The 25117-nt window shown below is 37.0% G+C and overlaps 1 protein-coding gene across 1 annotated transcript in view; it reads right to left on the bottom strand.

Moving 5' to 3' along the window:
• spock1 (SPARC (osteonectin), cwcv and kazal like domains proteoglycan 1) overlaps positions 1 to 23835 on the bottom strand; it is a 90940-nt gene extending 67105 nt beyond the window's left edge. The window contains exons 1-4 of the mRNA XM_037675590.1: positions 23831 to 23835; positions 21644 to 21647; positions 21090 to 21135; positions 793 to 873 (exon numbers count right to left, since the gene is read on the bottom strand). Of these exons, the coding sequence (XP_037531518.1) occupies positions 793 to 873; positions 21090 to 21135; positions 21644 to 21647; positions 23831 to 23835 (136 nt within the window). The remainder of the gene's footprint in view (positions 1 to 792; positions 874 to 21089; positions 21136 to 21643; positions 21648 to 23830) is intronic.
• Between the last annotated feature and the right edge of the window lie 1282 nt (positions 23836 to 25117).

The following is a 25117-nucleotide window of genomic DNA, read 5'->3' as shown; positions in this document are numbered from 1 at the left end:
TGGTCTTGTTAGCAGCTTAGCAGGTCTTGTTAGCATGTCCGGTCTGCAGCTTGATGGTAATAACATCAGCAGCTGCCCCCACAGACCACAGTCCAGAACTGGGTTTAGCAGACAGAGGACATCTAAGGTTTCCCCGTGGAACTGAACAGGTCCATAGAGTTTGGTCCATACAGGCAGATGGAGGCTAGCGCTAGCAGCATTAGCAGCATTAGCAGACCCTGCTAGCAGCTTGATGATAATAACGACCGCAGTAGCTGCCCTCCCAGACTGCCCTCAATAACCGGGTTCAGCAGACAGAGAACATTCAAGGTTTTCCTCATGGAGCCAAACAGGTTCGTAGAGTTTTGTTCGTGCAGGCAGATGGAGGATCATGGAGACAGCCGCCATGACAGGCCAGAGCCTAGGCCTGAGGCTGGAAGGGGGCTGGGAACTGAACCATGATGGCAGGATGGCATGATGGCAAGGCAGTGACACACAAAATTCCACAAGTGTGTTGCGGTCATACCCGTACCGTGGGTGCGTATTGTAGGCGCAAAAAAAGTTAAAATAAAAACAACAAGAATAAAAAAAGGACGAGTCGAAGCAGAGCTCCCGTCAGTGCTACCATTGTGCGGCGCACGTGACGTCACACTTGGATGTAACTTCTGAGACGTTTTTACTGCTCTTGATTCGCAAATGTAATGCTGCATTCAAGGCTGGTTAAAAGCTGGGACATCTGAGCTTTACCAGAGTTAGTGAGTTATTGGAAAAGACACAGTTTTAATTTGGCACAGTAACCCTTATCAAACTCACCATTCAGTCCTGTCTTCTTTGCAGAGACAGAGTGAGCTTTATTTCCAGGGTCTCCATATCGGCCTGGTTCAGCCACTCGCTCTGAAAAACAAACAAAAATTATACTTGTGAACTAACAAATCATGCACATGATTCCATTTACTGTAGCTCAACAGGTCAAACTTATACAACAGAGGCTCTTATTCCTATGCAGCCATACTAAACGTGTTTCTCTTCTTTCTTTTACCCACAATTGTCAAATTAAGGGTAAAAAAAAATACAATTTGTTTGAATTAAAACTGGAGTCTGCTTGTTGTTTTGCGCTGTACACGTGAGAGTGAGATCAGTTATATCCAGTCACTGTCAGTAAAATAAAACAACACAAATCTTCCTAAAACTGTTAAGATTTTAAAACCTATATTAATTTTTAGTTGTGTCAAAAATTATTAGCCGTTTCAACAATCCTGCAGCAGTCAAGCCTGAGGAAGGGAAAAGTCTTTAAGACATTAAGAACCCAGAGATTATTTTCCCCCTTGCAAGTAAGGCTTTTTTTAAGTACTGACCATGGACTGTAAAGGCTAGAAAAAGTGTGTGTGAAGCAAAAGTTCATCCAACTTTTGCCAGCAAGCTCTTTCTTCATTGTTATGCTCTTTCTTTTCCCCTCCTTTTGCCAGACCTCTCTTTTCCTCATTACTGAACGAATCTCTTATCTCTGAGTTATCCTCTCTGCAGACAATCCCTCTCAAGTGCTCTTTGTGGGCCTTGTGTCTATATATCTTTGGATCTCTCTGTGCCTTCTTCCCCCCGGGACCCTCTGACGCCACTGTCACTTTCACAAGCTGGCATTTAGCCTCTGGGTTTCTACTACAATCACACGGAACGACCGCCTCCTCGCATCCTCTGAAGTTTATTTCTTCTAATTTACGATGACCATTAGCGGCTCGATTGGTTACAGAGCAAAAACGGGACGGAATGAAAACATCTGCATACAGTGTTTGCTGTGCGCAAACTGCCACTGTGTGTAAATCCTCCCAAAGAGCCGCTTGTTCAGCACTGTTCACAAACTGCAGATTATCGATCCACCACTTTATGTAGGTGGGACTTTGCTTTGGACCTGTCTGAAAATTGAAAATGTGGGATGCAAACAATTAACTGGGCTCGCTCATCTGTTAACATTTACCTTTTCTTGGCCACTTTGTTTAATCGTAAATGTGGTGATCGACAACTTGTGGCTTGTGGGCTAGACGTGGATCACAAGCTCATTCAGACAAAAAATAAAAACGAAAAAGTTAAGCTGAATTTGAATTTATAGTGATAATTTGGCCATTCACAGCATAATCAGTCCTGTTGAACACTGGCATATGATGGTAAGTGAAACCTCCTACTGGGAAACATTACTGGAACATGAGTGATCTGAGATTGAGTCCAGAGTCAGGTATGCAGTACTTCATTCAACCTTTATTTATACATGTTAGACTCATTGAGCCACAAGGACACATTTACAAGAGAGAACTGCTAATTTCCTCCTTACTCCTCCTTCTGTTTTCTATGAGGTTGTTTTCAAGTTCATGTATCTATATTGTCATTTCCTTCACATGTGGTACATGAGGTGGAACGAAATTATGTGCACCCAGTTACACCTAAAAATAGCAAAAATATAAAGTATAAAAGGAACTGTAAATAAGGATCTAAGATATACACTAAGAGATGCGCTAACAACAGCAGCTCGAACATGAGTCTGTGGTGAGCAGATGGTATGAATGAATACAGCAGCATGACATTATGTTTGTACCTACTGTAGCTAAACTTGAGGGAGAGTAAAACTATCCAAATTATTTCAACAATGGCCTGCATTAGGTTATGTTTTGTGGCATTTGTAAGTGCTGTCTGACTCGAAACTCTCATATTCTTTGTTTTTACTGCTTGCCTCTCACCTTTTGGCAGCAAGCAATTATGTTTTTCTCTGTGTCTTTCTGTCTGTTAGCAAAATATTTCATGAACCACTTGGAGGATTGTATTGACACTTGCAAGATGTAACCATCGGATGAACATCGACAACTTAACTTTTGGAGTCAACCCAATTCAAAATGATCCCCGCAACTAATTGAGCTTGGCAAACACACACAAAAAAAATAGTTTAAATTCAATTACTTTTAAAGATAGTAAGATAAAACATTCTGTGATAGTAGTTGAGAGTCATTCACAGCACATAATTGCATGTAATCTGATAATATCTTGTGAAATAGTTAATATCTTCAAAGGTTAACCAAAATTGCCACTCCATTATTTGTTAACACAAGATTATCTTTGTCAAAATGGTCATGGGTAACTGACACTATGCATTTCTTTAAGAAATGTTATGTTTTGATATCTCGTGAGTTTTGAAAATGTCTGTACAATTTATGCACAATGATTGCAGAGTAAAGTCACAACAACAACTTCATAATCAAAAAAGATGAAAAGTGGAACACTGTGTCCCACATTAAAACAAATAAATAAACAGCACAGCAAATGTCATGTGATTGTTGCAGCAGACAAGCAAATAAGTCCCAATTACCAAAAAGATGGTGAATTAGAGCCTGGTCCCTGCACCGCCTGACTGGAAACATTTGACTCTTGAGGATAATTTGTTGATAACCTCATAGCATTCTCTTTCCATTGTTTTCATCCTGTCTGCACAGGTTCATATTTACCAGCTTTCTTGCTATAGCTGGCTTCATTTCATTATTAAATTAACAATGTCCTTGGTGTGACAGTGCATATTTCTTCCAACTGCATTTCAGGAGGCTTCTGTGTGTGTTCGATTGGCCAAAAGGCTTTTTATGTCTGATATCTCTGCTGCTTGTATGTGTAGGTTTCAGAAGATAATCCCATTTATGTGCCCAGACTCAACGCTATAAGCATTCGCTCTTCTGAAAGAGGAAGATAAGGGCTGAGCTGAGGGTCGTGGATATTGAGTTACACTTTATGATGTGGCCAACAAGCCAATAAAAATGAGGGCGGTAAACAATGTAAAATAAAATAAGAAACCCTCATCACATTACTCTGAAATGAGATATTTGTTCTCATGCTCCATTTCATACACAGTCCTGAAGTGCTTGTGGTTGTTTGTAGTCCTATCTGTCTCCTTTCTTATCAATTTCCCCTCTTTCTAATTCTCTGAGCTGCTCGAGGCGCAGATCAAACATAGTTTTATGAGACTGAATTAAGAGGCGGTGGCGGAGTCAGGGGAGATTAAAGGTGGGCCGATGAGAAATGGAAGCAGACAGACAGCATATCTGCAGAGAGACAAAAGCTTACCTAGTTGGAAAAAAAAAAAGAAGCTGATGAAATACATAAAACAATGACAAAGGCTCTGCCGGGAAGACACAATGTCAAGTCTAATCAAGCTGATTGGCAATTTGGAAGCTACAGTTTCTCAAGGCTTTGTTTGCTGCTGCTTTGGCTGAACCAAAATGCTTCAAAAATAACTTTGATTACTGGTGCCAAAAAGGTTTCCATAACAACAGTGTATGTGCAATGTAATCTACTAAGGTAAAGATTAGCAGTGAACACCTGAAAACTGTCAACTTGACTGGTTTTCTTTTCTTTTTGTGTTTTCCCGTCCTTGTGTCTTGACTCTGTCTTCTGGACCGGCTGTGATAATGGTGGTATTTGTAATCCTCACGTTGACTCCCCTCTCTAGATAATGCATTACAATCACAAGCTGACAATTCGTCCGGGCAGGCCCATACACAAAAAGCCAGACTCAAATAGCTGGAATGCTGCTTCAAACAGTGGGTCTTTAGCTGACGGCAAAGCTGTTATCTGCTTTCGCTTCTCTGCTTCTCCCGCTCGAAGAGCTGCTCTGCACAACTCTCAAAGCAACGCTGACAGGAACGAGCAGAAAAGATTAGAAATGCAGAAAATAGGGAATGAAAATGTTTGATTTTGGAAGTCAATCATGCTGACCTGCAGGACATAACGAAGTTTAAGTTTCAACAAATGAATGCTGAGACTCGGACACAGAAGATGAAATGTTCTCAGGATGAAAAAGACAGAATCTGTGATCAGTAAGACACCACAGGTGAAGCAAACATTACTGTTAGTAAATGGGTTTCTGTGTGACAAATAGCTAGGCTCATTTGTCTTTTTCTTTGCCCTCTTGTGTCCTCGTTTATGAAGGCATCTGACAAAGTGCAAACTGTATTCTTATGTAACTAATTTGCATCAAATAAACAAATTTGTTGCGCTTTTCACAAGACACAAATTACTAAAGAGAACATTCGTTAAAATTCCTCCTTTTTTGTCATTTGTAATGAACACATATTAATGTGACTGAATGAGCTCAGCAAACTTGAGTCAGTAATAATGGTAAACTGTACTTATGTAGCACCTTTCTATTTCCTGCAGGATCAATAAAGTTCTATCTTATCTTATCAAGATACTCAAAGGACTTTACACTACAATCTGTGCCCTCATTTACCCATTCATACATCACTCTACTGTATCTATACAAAAAATAATCAGTGCTTTTATCACATTCATACACCAATGGAACACACATCGGAGGCAATGTGTGTGTCTTGCCCAGGGACACTTCAGCATGTGAATGCTAGTGGAATCGAACCCCCAACTCTTGCAATTGAGGATGACTGCTCTAACCACTCAGCCACAGCTGCCCCATACTGAGGATGGAGATATAATGATGAGGATGATCTCGATGTTGAAATATGTTCAAACTTGTTTTGGAAGTGTTTAATTCGTGGTTATGTAAAGTCATGGAAAATGCTCCTGCAGCCACTCTTGATTTGTCATCTGATATGTTGAATAGTTAATTTTTAGGTGCTGGAAAAAAAATATATGGGTAGCAATACAGTAAACTGCTGTAATCCATGTTTTTCTGTTAGTTATTTAAATTTTATTTTCATTCCCTGTGTTATAGTTTGAAATCTTTGTGTTTAGGTTCTGTTTTCTTGTGCCAGATTCTATTTACCTTCAGTAAACCTCCCCAGTGCTTTTTCCCTTTCAGCCTGCCACCCTCACCTGTCCCCATTCGGTGTCTCCACCCAGATGTTTCCACTTTCTCTCTCACCTAGCTTTTGATTTAAATTGTTTGTCACTACCTCACCCGTGACTCATTGTTCCGAAACCATGTCAGATATCTTGGTCCTCCTCGTGTTTTCGCCCCCATTATTGTGTAGTTGTTGCTGTCAGGTCGGCTCTTTGTTTTTATTTGTTAATAAATCCATTTTTGTTTTATTTTGTGCTCCCTGGGTCTGCCTGCACTTGAGTCTAACCTCACTAACCGTGATATAAACAGCCTGAAACGTACCAATAGCACATTAAACTTACAGGATACTTTTAAAGAACATACTGGGTACTTACAGATTGTTAACAAAAAGCATACCTGGTACTTACAGGCTACCATAGCTTGTTAACTTGGGACGTACAAGGTACATACCTGACACTGGGTACACACCCAGTAAATATCAGGTATATACCCAGTAAATACCAGTTATACACCAAGCAAGTACCAGGTAAGTACCTTGTAAGTACCAGGTATGCACTCAATAAGTACCAGGTAAGTACCATGTACATACCAGGTATGTACATGGTACATGATACATGATACATGGTACATGGTAACCAGCATCAGGTACTTACATTAGGATTGGATACATACCCTGTAGGAACACAGTAAGTATGACATTTCAAGCCCAACATTTGGAATGCCAGGTAAGTACCTTGTAAGTATCAGGTATATACCCTGTAGATATCTGGTAGGTATCAGGTAAATTATTTGTAATTACCAGTTAAGTACTTGATACCAGGCATGAAACAGGTAATTACATAAAAAAATACACTAGGTACTTATATAGCATCTATAAATTAAGTTTCCTGTAGATACAAGCTATGTACCCCATCAATATCATTAGTACCAAATATAGATACTTGGTACAGGGGGCAGCTGTGGCTGAGTGGTTAGAGCAGTCGTCCTCCAATGGGAGAGTTGTGGGTTTGATTCCACTGGCAATCACATGCTGAATTGTCCCTAGGCAAAACGATGCACCCCTCATTGCCTCTGATGTGTGTCCCATTGGTGTATGAATGTGATAAAGCACTGATTATTATTTGTATAGCAATAGCAGAGTGCTGTATGAATGGGTAAATGAGGACACAGATTGTAGTGTAAAGCGTTTTGAGTATCTGGATTAGACAGAAAGGTGCTATATAAGTACAGTCCATTTATCATTTACATTATGAGCTATTGTCAGTCCCAGACTGTATTATGTACTGCTAGACTTTTTATAGTCTTTTAAGTAACATAATTTATTGCAGCTTGGTGCAGTGTAGCGCAGTATAGACTACTATAAAAACATTACATACCAACATTTACTTTATGATAAGTTAAAACAAATGTAGGGGGAAGTTTGTTTTTTGAACTTTATACTAAAGATTTGCTGACAGCTAAAACAATAAAAAATGCATGAACCAAGAGCCATGAACACATTTACTCATGGGGACTATAATAAAATTAAGTAAGCATCTTAAAATATTAATCAATGGTGCTTGAATGCAATAGACTATTCTTTCTCCCAGGACCTGATAGTCTCTTTGTGTTTGCGTCACTGCACTTCGTTTAACCACAGTTGGCAATGGTTTGTCAGAGAGGTTAATAATAATAATAATAATAATAATCTGATGAACTCAATATGTCAGGAGAAATGAAAAAGTTAGAAACAATAAGCAGACACGCATGCATAAGATGCAAAGTGGTATTGGGAAAGAGGTGGACAAAATCAACAGAAACCAACATTTGATTTTGGAGAAAATGTGCGTACTGAAGATCATATTTAATAAAATGATAACGGAAAAGAAAAAATAGAACAAGAGTACATGGTATTTTGTTTTTGAATGCACCATTGAATCCAAACCTTCTAAAACAATGTTTGCCTTGAAGCAAAAAAATCCAAGAAAACCTAATTGTTTGCTGCTTCGTCGAGGGCCACGCCACACTATACATGTTTTAGACAACGTATGCTGATATATGAAAATTTTGTCCGACGTGCTGGCTTACGCTGAAGATGAAATTAAAAAAGTAACTGGAAGCCTCATTTGGACACAAACATATCATATTGATACAGTGTTGAATGAATATACCTATGTTTAACATTTGAGTACCTTATCCATAAATATTTCTAGCAAATATAAAACTTATACGAGTGTATGACAGAGTTGTTGACATATGTAGAGCTTCTGCGCAACATTAGTATAACTTTTGCCAAACTTATACATAGCATGTTGATGAGTATTGCAACAATCACATGATATCAAATATAAAATGGAAGTTTGCTGCTCTCTGCACCCCCCAGTCAGTAATTTTGCATTGATCAACATGTCTCGGAAAAAAAAATCAAACAAATCTGTGATCAAGGAAGCTGCCGCAGGATCCTCCATCTCTGTTGTGATAGTTGTAGACCTATGCATCTCATGAATCCAGCAGGAGTGACGAGTTGCTCATAAGTTGTACCCTATTTGTAGCTGAGCCACAAAACGCTGGCAAATAAGCTAGCTGTAAGTTATACACATGGTCAGTAGTTTCTAGGATGGTCAGCTTTACGTTGAACATATACTGTACAGTGACTGAGTATGCAAAGAAAGTGAGCCGGATCTGACTGTACTCTTGGAGCCTTTTTAATGTTTAATTAACAAATAAAACAAAACGGAGAACACAAGCTGCTGTCACAGCCGCAACTCAAGATGGACCCAATTTTAACCAAGCTAATGAGCCCTGATGCTCAGTCATTCTCCTCCACAACTGTGAACTCCTCCTCTGTCTCCCACACACCTGCCTGTCGCACACCGAGCTCCTTCTCCTCTTTGGAACCCAGAACATGAAGCCTTTAAGGCTCAGATACAATATGTTGTGGACACGAAGTTATAGATATGTTAGAAGTAAGTTGCTCATAGGTTAGACATGAGTTAATTGTACGCTTCACAATTGGTTTCTGACGTATGTGAACTTATAACTTACATGCAACATGTGTGAACTTGTGTATAACATACCTGTCACACACCTGTAACTTAGGCCTAATATCAGCAACATGTCTGCGTACTCTGAAAATTTTGTGCAGCCACACTGAATTTTTTTCCTTTCATTGACTTACGACAATGTATGTCAACATATATTAGTGTGCAGGTAACTTGTTCAAAACTTACACCAAACTATAATATAATAATAATTATTATTATTCTCATTTTTAATATTAAAACTATAATTTCCACCAGCGTATTTGCCATTAAAAAATATATATATATATGTTAGCATACGCCAATGCTATACATCACTGTGCAACAGCCTCTTTAAACAAGTGTTAAAGACTTTTAAATGCAGAAAATGAAATTATCTTTTTTGATACAAAAAACTATGAATACATATTTAATGTACAAGACAGCTTAGGAAAACAAAAAGTAAATCAACAAAGAGTGGAAACCTGTTCTACCCACACTTCAAGGATAGAAAAAAAAAAGAAATATTCAAAATCTGCAATATTATTTTATTTCAAAAGCACTGGGGTCCTGACTGTAATCTTGAAAAATCAAACTAACTGCAGTGAAGACATATTTAGAATACAAATTCAATACAAGTATATAATTTTTATTTACCCTGACCAGGGCCTGTTTGCCCATATTTGTTCAGGTCGTGTATCAACCACAATTTTGTTCTTCTGCCCTGCTATCTTAATTTTATTTTATTACAAAGCCCTTTTTGTTACAAATGATTCTTTGTCTTTACATTTCAAACAAAAATCTTCTTTTTTCTTTTATTCCAGTTGCTAAATGATTCATGATTGGCATCCTGAGAGGCATCCTCTCCTTTATCCGGGTTAATTAGGAATGTATAATTGAGTAACTTATCTTTATGAGTTTGTCTCGCTGAGGGGGAATATCATTGTGGCAAATGAGAATATGCCGGCTTCATTGTGCAAGAAGAGAGCTGTGCAAGCAGAATTTAAAATGCAAAAAGCACACAAATGTAGCACAAATAAAATTAGTGGGTAAGTTTGAGACAAAAGTCGTCTTTTTATGTTAGCGTGTTTGTTCTGTACTGCTGCTGCTGATGAAAGTATTTGTTTTTCTGTGTTCCAGCGAGAATTATCAACATCTGCAGAACACATTCATGTAAAATTGAGCAGCTATTGTAGAACCCTGGGAGGATAAGACAGAATAAAAGATGGATTTGGTTTCAAACATTTATATTATCTGCAGTAAGTAAAAAAAAAAAAAAAATCCTGATTTATCCAATTTAATAAAATATGATAATAAAAGTTGGCTTAAATTACAGGAGCTAAGATGTATCTGTATTAGGGCTGAACGATTTTGGAAAATATTCTAACTGCGATTTTTTTACATCAATATTGCAATTGTGATTTAATATGCAATTATTTTTTAGTGTTTTCTATTTTTCAACAAACAAGCAATAAATCTGTTTCAGATGCACACATCTCCACTGTTTTCAGCTCCACTGCAACTCTGTTTCTGCCTTGTTTGTGTAGCTCCGGTAAAGCAACTTGGCTAAAATGTGTGCGTGAGGTCATTCTGTACCATTTATCCATTGTGTACCAAAGCCGTAAATGTATGTTCATAAGAGAACAGAGCTTCGAACAGTTCGGTCAGTGATCCATGTCGGCTGGTACTTTGCTTACTTAAATTTGAAGCACTGGTCATTGGCATTCTAGCCATGCATCTATCGTAAATGGCTTTGTGGTGTTTTTTGAAGTGTTGATAAAGATTTACCTCGAGAGGTAGCAAATGCAACAAGGCAGGTTCTGCACAATACATGTCGTTGCACAGTATCTTCTTTTTATAGGCAAAATAATTCCAAGCAACAAGCGTGCTGCCTCTCTTTGGTACCAAACTTTCAGATTTGGTAGTGTCTGTTGAGCCTGACGACATTGTGCAACCAGTTAAAGCGCAGTGTTGACTTCTCCTGCGCCCTGATCTGATTTGCTCCGCTCCACTCACTCGCAAGTCACGTAACCAGATCACGTGACCAGTCAGATTGCAGCCTTTGCGATTAGAAAATCTTGTTTTATCATATTGCGATATTATTGCAAATGCAATTAATTGTTCAGCCCTAATATGTATCAGTGTTTATGAGAATAGCTGAAGTTTCAAAATGTACAGTTGAAACAGATATTTACCGTACATACAGTATACTGTGTAAGAAGACAACCATGTTTGTTTTTCATTGACTGACATTTCCTGCATCTTCGTGATGCCACCTATTTTGTGACGTGCACTAGTCCATTCAAATGTCAATTAACCTATCAAAAACGTCCAAAGCAAGAAGTTATCATCTGGGCTTTTTCAAATTGTTTGAAGGTAAAGCAATTGTGCTCTATGTAAACTTGTAACTTAACCAACAAAAAAAAGCAATTCAAAAAATCTATTAAAAAAGCTGTTATTATTTGGAGATTCAGCAAATAGAAATAATTTGGGGGATCCTAACTGATCCATAACAGGAAATGTTCAGTACGATTTAATATCAGACAGGGAGAAAAGTAATTCTACATCTTTTTATATAGTGTATGTAAACATCTGGCTTTAACCGAGTGTGTACAAGCACAATTAATTTAATCTACGATGCTGTAAAATGCTGTCCATTGCCCAGCAAAGCCACAAGTAAAGATGAAATGATGCATTAAACTTACACAATTAAAAAAAGATCATTGATATTTTTTTGTTTGTTTTTTTTACCCTTAAGCTTTGTTTAATTCACTCAGCCGTGTTTAATTCCAGTGGTCCTTGTGCTTCACACAGATACTTATTACTGTTGCAGAACTGGCTAATGCTACAAGATGTGTGGAGTGGAACTGATTTGACAGGGGATGAGAAAGACAGTTTAGTTTTTTATTTCAGCATAAAGTAAATCAGAGAAAAAAAGCTATATAAAAGGTGAAATTACTTTTAAGTGTGTCTTTCATGAAGCAAAGCAGCTTCAAATTGACGCTTTAGCACTTTAATATAAGCCAGTTTTATTGGTAGGTGAGGTGGAAATTGATGTGTTAAATGTAGCTAAACTCAAAATCTATTCAGGAATTTAAATTCTGCTTGATTGCAATATAGTCTTTTACAACTTATTGCTGTTTTAAATGGTCTTTTATATGTTTTTGCATCTGCTTTACCTGTTTGACATTCCTATAAAAATGTTTTTTCTTGATTCGTTTTGTCTGGTGTAAAGCGCTTTATGTTACAAACCATTGTAGGATAGGTGCTTCATGAATAAAGTTTGATTCTGATATATTAACTAGATACAGGGACATAATGTGGAAGTTGAAGATAAAACAAAACAAGCTGGGAGCAGTATAAATTTAAGTTCATGTAAGTTCATTTTCATAATTTATAAGTGACAAATGGAATGCTGAAGAATATGGGTAGTAAATGTTAGTCGTTTTTGAGCCAAGTGTTTTTCTGGACTGGAACTGAACAGGGAGTGTGAGTAAACCTTAATGTTTGTAGTGCAAGACATTCAAGTCGATAAGAGTTACATTTCATGTAAGAACAGAAGGTTATTTTTCTTTGCTTGTTCGAGGCGTTGCAGCGTGACGGACCCTGGCGAGCGAAGGGACGAAGGGAGCAATTTTATCCACCACCAGGGGCAATGGCAGAGCCAGGGGTGGCCAATGATAGATTGACCTTTAAACTCGAAAGCATAGTTTTATATATATATATACAGTATATATATATATATATATATTTTTTTTTTTTTCACATGAATCACATGTTGATAGAAATTGTATCAAATAAAAACTTTTCAATTTTAGCAATTCATTTAAGGGATAAAATATATATATATAAATATACATACATAACACTGTTTTAAATGTGCTACATAAATAAACGTGACTTGACTTGACTTTTCGCTCTGTGATAGGGTATAAAAACACACCTCAGATATTTTTTAAGACCTAATGTCGAATAATTCACCAAGTTCCTACTTTTTCCACTGCATGTTCCGCTATTCATTTCCCAAATATGTTTTGTTGTTATTACTTACAGTCTTTAAAATCCTAGTACTGTGTGTGGAAAGAAACAGTAGGTGAGGCTTACAACCCCATCTGATTTTGTAGACTTTGGGTCCAAAAATAAAGCATAACAACACCTGTTAAGAGGAAAATGCCTTCAGTTTTAAACATCAAAAGGAGGTAAACATGCTTTATCATGTTAATCCTGAAGCTTGTCTGTCTGTTAGCAAAATATCTCATGAACCAGTCAACAAATTCAAATGAAACAGAGAATATGATCATTGTATGCACATCTACAATTGATTAACTCTTGGCTGAAACCTGATTCAAGATGGCCACCACAGCAAATTGACCTTAGCAAACACAAAAATAGTTATAGCTTAGTTAGTTTTACAGGTATTGAGCTAATATTTGATTTCTAAATAAAAACATTATATTCAATTATTGATTAATATTGATTGTTAATGAAGCTCTTTCTTTCTTAATTATTGAAATAATCAACAGAATAATTCTGGGTAAGTAACAAATGCTATCAAAGCAGAAATTTATACTTTACTTGAAGGAGAAAATGGATTTTCAAAATTAAGAATTAGTAGAAAGCCTTATTTTTGATGCTACATCTTTCAAGAGTTGTTTAGGTTTGAATTCATTGTGCCACAACTTTGTAAAGAATAAAATAAAATCAGCTGGCAATCAAGATTAAAATACAAGTCTGGAAAGTAATTTACCAGTGATAGATTTACCAGCTTGGAATCACCAATAAGCCATTCAAGATCCCAATGAATTCATTCATGTGACTGTGGAGAGCATTAATTGTTGAGTGATTGATCAGGGCACTGGATTTCCTCCTGCTGCTGATGAGTCTCCAAGGGCAGTCTGAGATTCAACAATCGGCGGATGATTAATGTCTGCATCCTTGGGGCTGCACTGAGTCCCAGTCAAGGGCTGCTGTCACACATGTCAATAAAGTCTCTCATCAAACATTAGATCATAAGAAATCAAACATTTCTTTGTGTGTACGCTTGTTCACCGTTCCTTACATTCTTGCTTCCCTTAAATCCTGAAAGATTCTGTGACCCTTGTGACTTTTAAATCATTTTCTGTTTATCCCCCAAATTATTGACAACCCAGGGTCCAGTCCAGGAAGCAGAGTTGTAGTCCTCCACACCTCTCTGCTGCTTCTCTTCTGTTACCCACCCACACCCCCATTGAAACAGTGTCAACTCGCCCACAGCTCAACTTAAATAAACCAAAAATCAGCTCTAAAAATATAAACCATAAAAATCGTATTAAAATAAACACAGTTACTTTACCAGAGCAAAATCATAAAATCATTAAATGTGGATTATTGAACATCAGATCTCTTTCCTCTAAATCCCTGTTAGTTAATGAACTGATAACTGAACATCATATTGATTTATTCTGTCTGACAGAAACTTGGCTAAACAGGAGGATTTTGTTAGTATAAATGAATTCTCTCCTATTAATTATTTAAATTTTCATGTTCCTAGAACAACTGGCCGAGGTGGAGGAGTAGCTTCTATTTTTCAGTCAGGATTATTGATTAATGCCAAACCTGTTATTAGTTATGATGCTTTTGAATCGCTGTCCCTCAGTCTTTCTCATCCAAAATGGAAATCAGAAAAGCCACTTTTACTAGTTGTTATATATCGTCCACCAGGCGCTTACTCTCAGTTTTTGTCTGAATTCTCAGAATTCTTAACTGACTTACTATTAAATACTGATAAAATCATCATAATGGGTGATTTCAATATTCATGTAGATGTTGAGCGTGATAGTTTAAGCATAGCCTTAAATAATTAAATAGAGTCATTTGGTTTTACCCAAAACGTCCGCACATCTACTCATTCTTATCATCACACTCTTGATTTAGTTCTGACCTATGGTATAGAGATTAAGGACTTGGTAATAGTTCCTCAAAATCCTATTCTGTCTGACCATTTTTTAATAACCTTTGAGTTTACATTAAATGACTACACAGTCACAGAGTAAATTTCATCTCAGCAGGTGCTTATCAGAAAATGCTGTAACCAAATTTAAACAATCTCTTCCATCAATGTTTTCCTCTGTCTTGCAGAGTAATGCATCAGAGAACGGAGACTTAGATCATCTAGTTGATCATCTTACAACTTCAATGCAAACTTCACTTGATAAAATTGCTCCACTGAAAAAGAAAGTAATCAATCAGAGTAAACTGGCTCCTTGGTTCAATTCTGAGTTATGTACTTTAAAGCAGGCATCTAGAAACCAGGAGAGAAAATGGTGCTCTACTAATGTTGAAGAATTTTATTTAACTTGGAAAGATAGTCTGCTAACATATAAAAAGCTCTCCGTAAAGCTAGAACTTTACATTACTCATCTTTAATAGAGGAGAATAAAAATAACCCTAGGTTTCTGTTTAGTACTATTGCTAGACTAATTAAAAGTCCCATTTCTGTTGAACCATGTATCCCTACAACTATAAGTAGTGATGACTTCATGAGATTCTTTATAAATAAAATTATTTTAATTAGAGAGAAAATTCAAACCATCCTTCCTTCTACTATCTCTAGTCCCCTGTCAGATGAGGCAACTTTAAAATTTTCACTAGAGCCTGATTTATGTTTGGACAGTTTTTGTCCTGTTGAGCTCTCTGAATTGTCAAAAATAATAACCTCATCCAAACCATCCACATGTCTGCTAGATCCCATCCCAACCAGACTGTTTAAAGAGGTATTCCTCCTGATTAATGTCCACATTTTGGATATACTTAATTTGTCTTTAATGGATGGTTATGTACCGCAGCGCTTTAAGGTTGCTGTAATTAAACCTTCACTTACGAAGTCTGACCTTGATTCAGAAATTCTGGCCAACTATAGACCTATATCTAATCTGACTTTCATCTCAAAAATTCTAGAAAAATAGTTTCAGGTCAGTTGCGTGAACATCTACAAAGAAATAATCTGTTTGAAGAGTTTCAGTCAGGGTTTAGAGCTCATCATAGCACAGAAACAGCACTAGTAAAAGTAACTAATGATATTCTCATGGCCTCAGATAATGGACTTGTGTCTATTCTGGTCCTGTTAGACCTCAGTGCTGCATTTTATACAGTTGATCACAATATTTTACTACAGAGGCTTGAATATGATATTGGGATTACAGGAACAGCTCTAAAATGGTTTAAATCATATCTATCTGATAGATTACAGTTTGTAAATGTAAATAATAGATCTTCATCATACACCAAAGTTAGTCATGGAGTTCCTCAGGGCTCAGTGCTTGAGAAAATACTCTTAACTTTATATATGATTCCATTAGGTAAAATTACTAAACAGCATGGGATAAATTTTCATTGTTATGCTGATGACACACAATTATATTTGTCCATTAAAGCCAATGAATCCAATCAGCTACTTAGACTACAAGCATGTCTTAAAGACATAAAAACCTGGATGACCCTTAATTTTCTCCTGCTGAACACAGACAAGATGGAGGTTTTGATTTTTGGACCTGAGCACCTTAGGAATTGATTTTTCAGTCTTTCTCCCTCCATAGATGGCATTAATCTGTCCTCCTGCTCTAATGTTAAAAATCTTGGTGTTATTTTTGATCAGGACATGTCTTTTGTCCCCCACATTAAAAACGTTACTAGAACTGCCTTCTTCCACCTGCGTAATATCACTAAAATTAGAAACATCTTATCTAAAAATGATGCAGAAAAACTGGTCCATGCATTTGTCACATCTAGACTGGACTGTTGCAATGGTTTGTTATCTGGGTGTCCAAATATTTCTTTAAAACATCTTCAGTTGATCCAAAATGCTGCTGCCAGAGTCTTAACTGGAGTTAGTAGGAGAGATCATATCTCTCCAGTTTTAGTTTATCTCCACTGGCTCCCTGTCAAATCCAGAATAGAATTCAAAATCTTACTTCTAACCTACAAAGCTCTCAACAACCTGGCTCCATCTTATATTACAGATCTTATTGTTCCATATTTAGTTCATAAAATTTACAAAAACAGAATGGGAGGCAGATCTTTCAGTTATCAGGCTCCTCTCTTGTGGAACCAACTTCCAATCTCTGTCTGTGAGGCTGCCACATTATCCAGTGTTAAAACTAGGCTTAAGATTTTCCTTTTTGCCAAATCCTATAGTTAGGGTCGGCTTGGGTTTCCTGAGCTGTCCCTTAGTTATGCAGCCATAGGCTTAGACTGCTGGAGGATAAACTGACCACACTTTTCACTCTGCTACTGTCTTTACTTACTCTGCTCAACCTGCTTTGTACTTGTAATTATTTTTTCTATCCTTAACATGTTTTTTTTGTCTTTCAGATAAACCTGGACCTATACCTGGACCTACCAGTCTGTGTTCGTTTGTCTCTCCTTCCTGTCCTCTCAACCAGCCGGTCAAAGCAGATGGCCGCTTGTCCTGAGACTGGTTCTACTGGAGGTTTCTTCCTGTTAAAAGGGAGTTTTTCCTTTCCACTGTTGCCACTTTGCTTGCTCAGGATAGGAGACTGCAACGAAGCCAAGATTCAACTTGTCTGCTGGATTTCTTAGATAGAGAACTTTACTAATTGGCTTTTATGTATGTGAATGTTTCTGTAAAGTGCCCTGAGACAACTTTGTTGTGATTTGGCAGTATATAAATAAACTGAACTGAATTGAATTTTAAAGGATGCAGCTTGACTCAATGGCCCAAAATACTGTTTGACATTTTACTTTGAAAGGTAACAGTAAAACAAAATGCTACTCAATGAGTCAGCTATTTTATGAAAAGTATTCTGACATTTTCTACATGATGCATCTTTTTACAGTCAAACTTCTGCCTCCACTTAAGACAGCTGGATGTAACGCCCAGCATTGGTGATAATGAAAAACCTTGAAGAATTTCCAAGACATGACACAAGCTAATGTTCCCAAAAGAGGACCAGATTGTCTGATTGATGCCTTTTACTTATTTGTTGTCTAATTGTTTTGCCGTCCATTACTCCCAGCTGTGCAGCTTGTGTGGGAGGGGGTGACTGCAGAGTGGATCCTCAGCTCTGCAGCAAAAGTTCAGCTCTGCAGCACAAAGACAAACAGGACTAAGAAGAAGACTTTTAGGCTTTACTTAAATATCTGTTCAGCTTTTCTGCACAGAGCGAGTTCTAGAACCCATGGCTTTGGGGCCACATGCAGGTCTTTGTAACTTCGACCAAAACCGAAGAAGGTTTAAATTCATAACCACGTCAGAAAAGGGCAGTTTTACCATTTTTCCTGCCCAATTTGAGTCAAAGTGTGAATAAAATGTCTCTCACAGAATGACATTAATATTAGAGAGCCAAACGTATTGATCAGTTTGCACTGCACTTGATCGGATTCCTGTCAAACAGTGAACTCTTTCTCTAAAAAGCATTAGCAAACTAAACAACTTAACCGCATTTGACGTGAAAAAATGTGCAGTTTCTACTGCGCAGTACTATCTTAATGATGAAAAATAAAAAGTTCTGCAAAAATATGGAAATTCATTCCAATAACAAAGGGACGAAAAAGGTATTTTTGATTCAGCAAAACTATCAAAGATGAACTGAAAGATAGTTTAATACTGTAAACTCAGAAAGTCACATTAAATATCCAACAAATAGGTTTGCTGTGCTAATTTACTGATGTCAGTAAATGGTCATTATTTTCAAAAATAAATAAATAATTATAATCATTTCATCAATCATATAATATTAGTATCTATCAGAAGACATTTATGATATTTTAAATTGTTTCTACAAAAAGTGTCAACAAAAGTGACTTGAAAAGTTCTGAACACCAATTTGTCTTTGTCCTTTGGTGGAAAAATATACTGTTAGTTTAAATTTGGGATTAATTTTTGAAGCTTTTATCTCAAAACTTTATTAATTACTGAAACATTTAAAGCAATAACTAACATCTCACAATGTTTCAGCAAGCGAGAAAACTTAAAAAGCCACAAAAAGGTTGAATACACAAGCAAATAAAGAAATTAAATTTATTATGGTATTTTCTGATTTAAAGCCTGCTCATAAAAATAAAACAGTCATTTCTTTGTTTGATACAACAACAGTTGTTTTTCTTCTTATTCAGACAAATATTAAGTTTTCTATGTCTCAATTCATAACATGGCTTTTTTAGACAACAATGTAAAAATAAAGTGTTTGCGTTGTTTGTTGTCTTACAACTGACCATTAACCTCAACTGCTTAATGAAGCACAACATTAAAATGTAAAAACTTAAATGTATTTTTATGAATAATAGATAGATTTATGATGAAAGTATTTCAGCAGTTTAAATGATGTCAGTAAATGTAATTAAAACTTTAGAATCAAGTCTTTGAAAGTAAAAAAAAAGCTGTTTTACCAAACTGAACTGTACAGTAAACTTTACAACATCGATATTTTCTATACAGCAATATTTCAACTGTAGAATAGCAACAACATTAAAATAATTTAAAAATTATTAACTGTACTCTAATTTAATATTTAGATTTGGTAAATGGGACAGCACGGTGGCACAACAGGCAGAGCTGCTGCCCCTCAGTGAGCAGGTCCCCGGTTCAAATCCCGGTCCAGGGACCCTTCTGGGTGGAGTTTGCATGTTCTCGTCGTGCATGCATGCTCTATGTGTCCCTGTGATGGAGACCTGTCCAGGGTGTCCCCCACCTTTTGCACAGTGATTGCTGGACATGGGTACCAGCGACCCCCACAACCCAAAAAGGAAGAAGCGTGTAAAGATAATGGATGGATGAATTTGGTAGATGGTCCAACCTTTATAGCATATTGTTAATGTATTCAGTGTTTTTTAAGGTTTTCATGACATCTTTTATGTTCATCACATACCCGTTCACACACAGCATTTTTTATTTTATTTTACATCTTTAATCATTGTAATTAACACTTTAATTATCACTCATGCTTCAGTAAGCATGTTGGGGGCAGTTGGGTGTGAGTGTGTGTGTGTAAGGTTTGTATCAATGTCTTGCTTAAGGACCCTATAGCATACAGTAGGGTGTGGGGGCCAAACCCACAATCCTTAGGTAAAAGGACAACCTCCCAAATCACTAAGCCAGACCCAGTTTGTTGTTATTTGTCGAATAAATTACATTTTTTATTAGATCTTGCAATCTAAAAACCTAACACAAAATACATACAACTATTTAGTCTCATATTTATCATATTTGTCTGACATTTATTCCATACGCAGCAATTAATCCACATTTAGTTTCATGTCCTTGTTGGCATCTATTAAAGATTTTGCAGATTTTCCGATGCCTGTTTAGTCTTGAATGTCAGTTTGAAAAATTATAAGTAGTTTGTTAGATTTGTTTTAGCTGTTTGAAAGACCTGTATGTACAATTTTATAACAGCCTAAGCTAAGGACATCAGATCACTGCCTCCGCAGTAACTTTGAGGGAATTTTTAGTAATTTTTTCAATGACTAAATCAGTCTTTGGTCCTGATAAGACTTAAGTGCTGAGGATTTGTCCATTCCTCTGTATAAATTTAGTCCCTGAACATTGCACTGTTTACCTTTTAATTCCAGTCGTCTCTAAGAGAAACACTAGAATTTGATGCACTGAGGCGAGGCTGTTCTCATTAGTCTCTGTATCCGCAAGGAACTGGCCCAGATAAACCTGCTCAGCAAGTCTTTCCCCAAAGAGTTGCAGATACTGTGCTAGATATGCAAAACCAAGCAGGCAAAGAACAGAACAAGCTCGGTGGGGAGAAGATTTAAAGTCTGTTTTGTTGTTCCGAGAGCAGCAGATCAATTAACTCCTCCCAAACTGTGCGTGTGCACGAGACAGTTCCAATGTGAGTGAGTTGATGTCTAAAGTAAAGGCGTTTAGTTGAAAGGAGCTGGCAGTCTAAAATCATTAAAAATGTAGGTGTGACACATAAACCAGTAACACTTGTCAACACTGGTGCAAATTTGCACACAAATTTGTGTTACCATCAGGTTAGTGGGTGTAAAAACAAATATTAACCTATTTATTATCACTTATCAGAAGTTATCTGACCTATATGTGAAGAGAAAAAAGTTGAAATTTAAGAATTATATACAGTGTGAATGTGCCAAATTACAAAAATATGCCTTACATTAAAGTTTAAAAGAATGATCCATGCACTAAAGATGCTTTTCATCAGTATGAATTAATGTGTGTTTGTTTTTAATAAGGCATTTGAAAAGAACATTTGGCTGATAATCCAAAGCATTGATGCTTGAAACATAATTTTGTTTCTTATGCGGTGCAATTTAATATTACTTATAAGTTTAAGGATGCATACGAATGTCCGACTCACCTTGGTCAAGAGACTTGGCAGGAGCCCAGCTTTTGAAGTAGTCATCCTGTGTGGAAACACAAGAAACTGGGTTATATATAATTTGTTTTAAAAGGCCAGGTGAAATGTATTCATTTAAGAAATAAATTGGTAAATAAAATAATTAGTTTGTTGTTGGTTCAATGACGGTTTTAGTTTTATTTGGATATTAATAATAGTCCAAGTATATAAGAAATATGCAGGCGATCCACTGGAGGATAATTAAGTTGTAGGATCTAAAGAGGAGATGAACTATAATTAAAACATTGAAAACAGTCTAATTTTTTTACACTTAGCAACAGAATAAAAAGAGATTCGGCTGCAATTAAAAAACATCTTGAATTACAGTTTAGCAGTTTTTCTACTCAATAAAAAATATATATTTGTATTTTTCAGAACAGTTCTATTCATACCTAACCAAGTCTACTCAATTGAAAACATTTAAGTGATATATTATTTAAATTCATCAAGCATAAGATCGTTAGGATTTTTCTGAGTAAAAAGCATAGTAGAGCCACTGAAAGATTATTTCTTACCCTGCTAGGAAAAAAAAAGGTGTGGAATAATGATTCTCAATGAGAAGAGAGACAGAGATTAAATGTCACTGTTTTGCCAAGCTTGTGTGCCTTGACTGTAAATGACATCAAACATCATTTGATGACATAAGAGCAAATAACATGGATGGGACCAACGTATTATATATGATGTTGTTTGTAGAAGCTCAGCAGACAAATCAAAAGTGCACTTGAACAAATCTGTGACATTTCGTATGTATCCATGAGTTTTCAGGTTTTTCCTTTAATTCCAGAATGTCCAACACTATTTTCTATTTTTTTTTTGCAAGGATGCAACAGATAAGATCCCCTTTAATGCTGTACCTGTTTTTTTTTCTTCTTTTTTTTAATTTTCAGGATTAATGTGGTGAAAAATTGCCTTTTAAATCAAACCTGCTGCACTTCTTGCCCTATGTTTAAAAGCTAAGTAGGTTATACCTTATAAAATACCACCATAGTACAATTCATCACTTACGTATGACTCAGTAAACAAGGTCAGTTTTTATGGTAAAAAAGGTCAGAATATAATAATATAATAGTGTACCCCCCCCCCCCCCCCCACACACACACACACACATACACATACACACACATTTGTCTTTCTATCTTTACAGGGACATTGCATTGACTTCCATTAATTTTTCATTAATTTCCATAGCCTAACCCTGACACTTACCCTATACCTAATCATTACTAGTACATACCTAACCCTAAACCTAACCCATCCTCAATTCACACCTTAGTCCTAAACCTAACCCCTAACCCACCAATGGCACTTCTTCTTATGGGGCCTGGGCTTTGTGTCCCATAAGGAGAAGTTGGTCCTCCTAGTGTAATATATGTTGGAATCTAACTAAGTAAAGTCAGGTCCTCTGGATGGATTCTTCTCGTTGAAACATTTTATCTTTAATCAAAAAAGACTTCATCAGTCTGAGGAGCTGCAATAAACTCAGTCTTATAAATAGCACCTTCTCATAGTGACCCACTATGAGAAGGTGCTATTAGCAAGCAGCCATCAGTGCACTAATGATCGGTCATTAGACTGATGGTCCTTTCACCAGCAAAATGGTTGACCCACTATGAGAATATGCTACTTATAAGACTGAGTTTGTTGCAGCTCCTCAGAGTGACAAAGTCTTTTTGATTGAAGACAAAACATTTCAACAAGAAGAATCCATCCAGAGGACCTGACTTTACTTTGTTAGATTTTTCTACATGGATTTTTGAGCATGCATCAGGATATTTGGAATAATTGGCCTTGTAAGGTAACAAACACAACCCCCCACCCCCCACCCCCTCCACGCACACACAAATGCACAAAAATGTGTGTAGGTGGTATCTATAGTTCAAGTAGAGCAAACCATATGTTCATCAGCAGGGAGTGAGCCTGTGTTGCTGACACTGTGTGAAGAAGGCAGAGAAACCTGCTGCTTCTGAAAGTGGGATCTCTATCTTTTTCATTATTGAATAAGAGAGACACAGGTGGAGCAGGGTTGGGGGAGTTGGGGTAGCAGGGTTGACGCAGTAAGCTGGACGGTTGGAAAATGAACGTCAAACAAAGATGAAAACAGCCGTTAGAAGATGGATTGATGATCCATGAGCCCAGCACTTCTGTTAATAACAACTGCCAGCACTGACTCCAACACAAACAATTTTAAACTGAGAAGTTAAAACATAATTAGCTTATTCACTGGGTCTGATTTAATCCATATCTCCTGTTTTTTCCTCTTTTTATTTCCATATTTCTTGATTTGCCTTTATTAGAAAAGTTCTAATACATAGTTGTGATTCTCTGCAGAGTTACATTAAGTCTTAGTCATAGGATGTCTCTCATTTTATGGGTGTTTTTAAAGCACATTTTAAATGTAACCAACAACAATGAAGATAAGTTACACACCATGTTCCTGAAGTACACAAGCATGATTTCCACTGTTAGGCTAAACAGAGATGAGCTATACCGTGCAAGCTAAGAGGATTAGATGTTTTTGCTTCACTTATCCTAGTGGGTTTTCAAAATGACAGACTTTAGTGTTTGCTCAAAAACAGTCCACTTCTCAATTTAGTGCAAGCTTCTTTTGCAGACATTAAGATTCCCAACTCATCAAATACTTGACATCCCATTTCACAATTTTGCTGTCTAGCTCTGCCCTGCATGTCATGGCAGCTTACGCCATTGTCCCAATACTTACTTGTGAAGTAGCGGAAAGGTCACGGCATATTTTTTTTAATGCACATTTTAAATGAAAACAACTCTGTGCTCCAGCATCAACGTGTGGCATGGAGGCTGCAGAAAGAAAAGCTTTGCAGAGAGTGGTGAAGGCTGCACAGAAATCTGTGGGAGTCAGTCTCTCCACTATCACAGACATCTACACCTCCAGATGCAGGACGAGGACCACATGCATCATGAAGGACCCCACTCACCCAGCACACACACTTTTTGCCCCGCTCCCCTCAGGAAGGAGGTTGAGGAGCATTAAGTGTAGAACCACTAGAATGAGGAACAGCTTCTACCTTGAAGCTGTTAGACTCATGAATATCTAACCAGGATAATCACTGTGAAAAAAAAATCACATCATGTTGCTACTGATCTGTTTCAATGTTGATGTGTTCATGCGTGCTCATCTGCTCACACAGACTCATGTCCATACCCAGTGAATATTTTTTTATTTTCCATTAGCATGACTAACAATAATTATTTGAAATATATTTTATAACACTGCAATTCCTCCATATTATCTATCAGACTGATTAATAATACCTCTGAAACATGTGGAAATTAAAAATCTTAAAAATCACCAGATCTACATATTAATATGCTGATGAACACCATGTCTGACCAGACATCAAACCTGCCATGAATTTAAATTAGCAATAACTCTTCAGCTCTTTGACTATTCCTGTAAGCAAATGTTGGACAAACACTGCTGTGCCTGGGGGCTTCTAGAGACACTGTGAAATGTTTCAAAACTGCTCTATCAAGATAATGAAACAAGGACTACACTTACCTCAGCTTCCTTTAAGTAATTGCAGAGGGCAGAGCAGAAATAGAGAAAGGGGAGAGGAAGAAAGTAATGTCAGTAATTATGGCACAGTATGCTATATATCAGATCTTTTACAACATCGTGTTACTCATTCTGAATACTGAGTTTAACTTAAAATATCCATTTAATGTGAATCTGACTCTGAAGGCGCGCAAATACCAAAGGACCCACACACATACACACACACACTGGCACTCCCAGATGTATGAGATGGCCTTATTTGATGTGGCATGTAATTTGAAACACAATCAGGGCAAAATGTACAGGCAGAGTGGCAGCATGGCATAAAGGAAGGAAAGAAAAGAAAAGGAGCAAAGAGAGGCTGAAAAGTTGGGCACAGACAGAAATGTGTTCTATCCATCCATCCACCCATCCATCCATCCATCCATCCATCCATCCATCCATCCATCCATCC

Source organism: Nematolebias whitei, chromosome 4 (assembly GCF_014905685.2).
Source record: "Nematolebias whitei isolate Nwh7 chromosome 4, NemWhi1, whole genome shotgun sequence".
In the NCBI taxonomy this organism is placed as follows: Eukaryota; Metazoa; Chordata; class Actinopteri; order Cyprinodontiformes; family Rivulidae; genus Nematolebias; species Nematolebias whitei.
The sequence above is the reverse complement of the archived record's forward strand: the minus strand, read 5'-3'. Positions and strand labels throughout refer to the sequence as shown.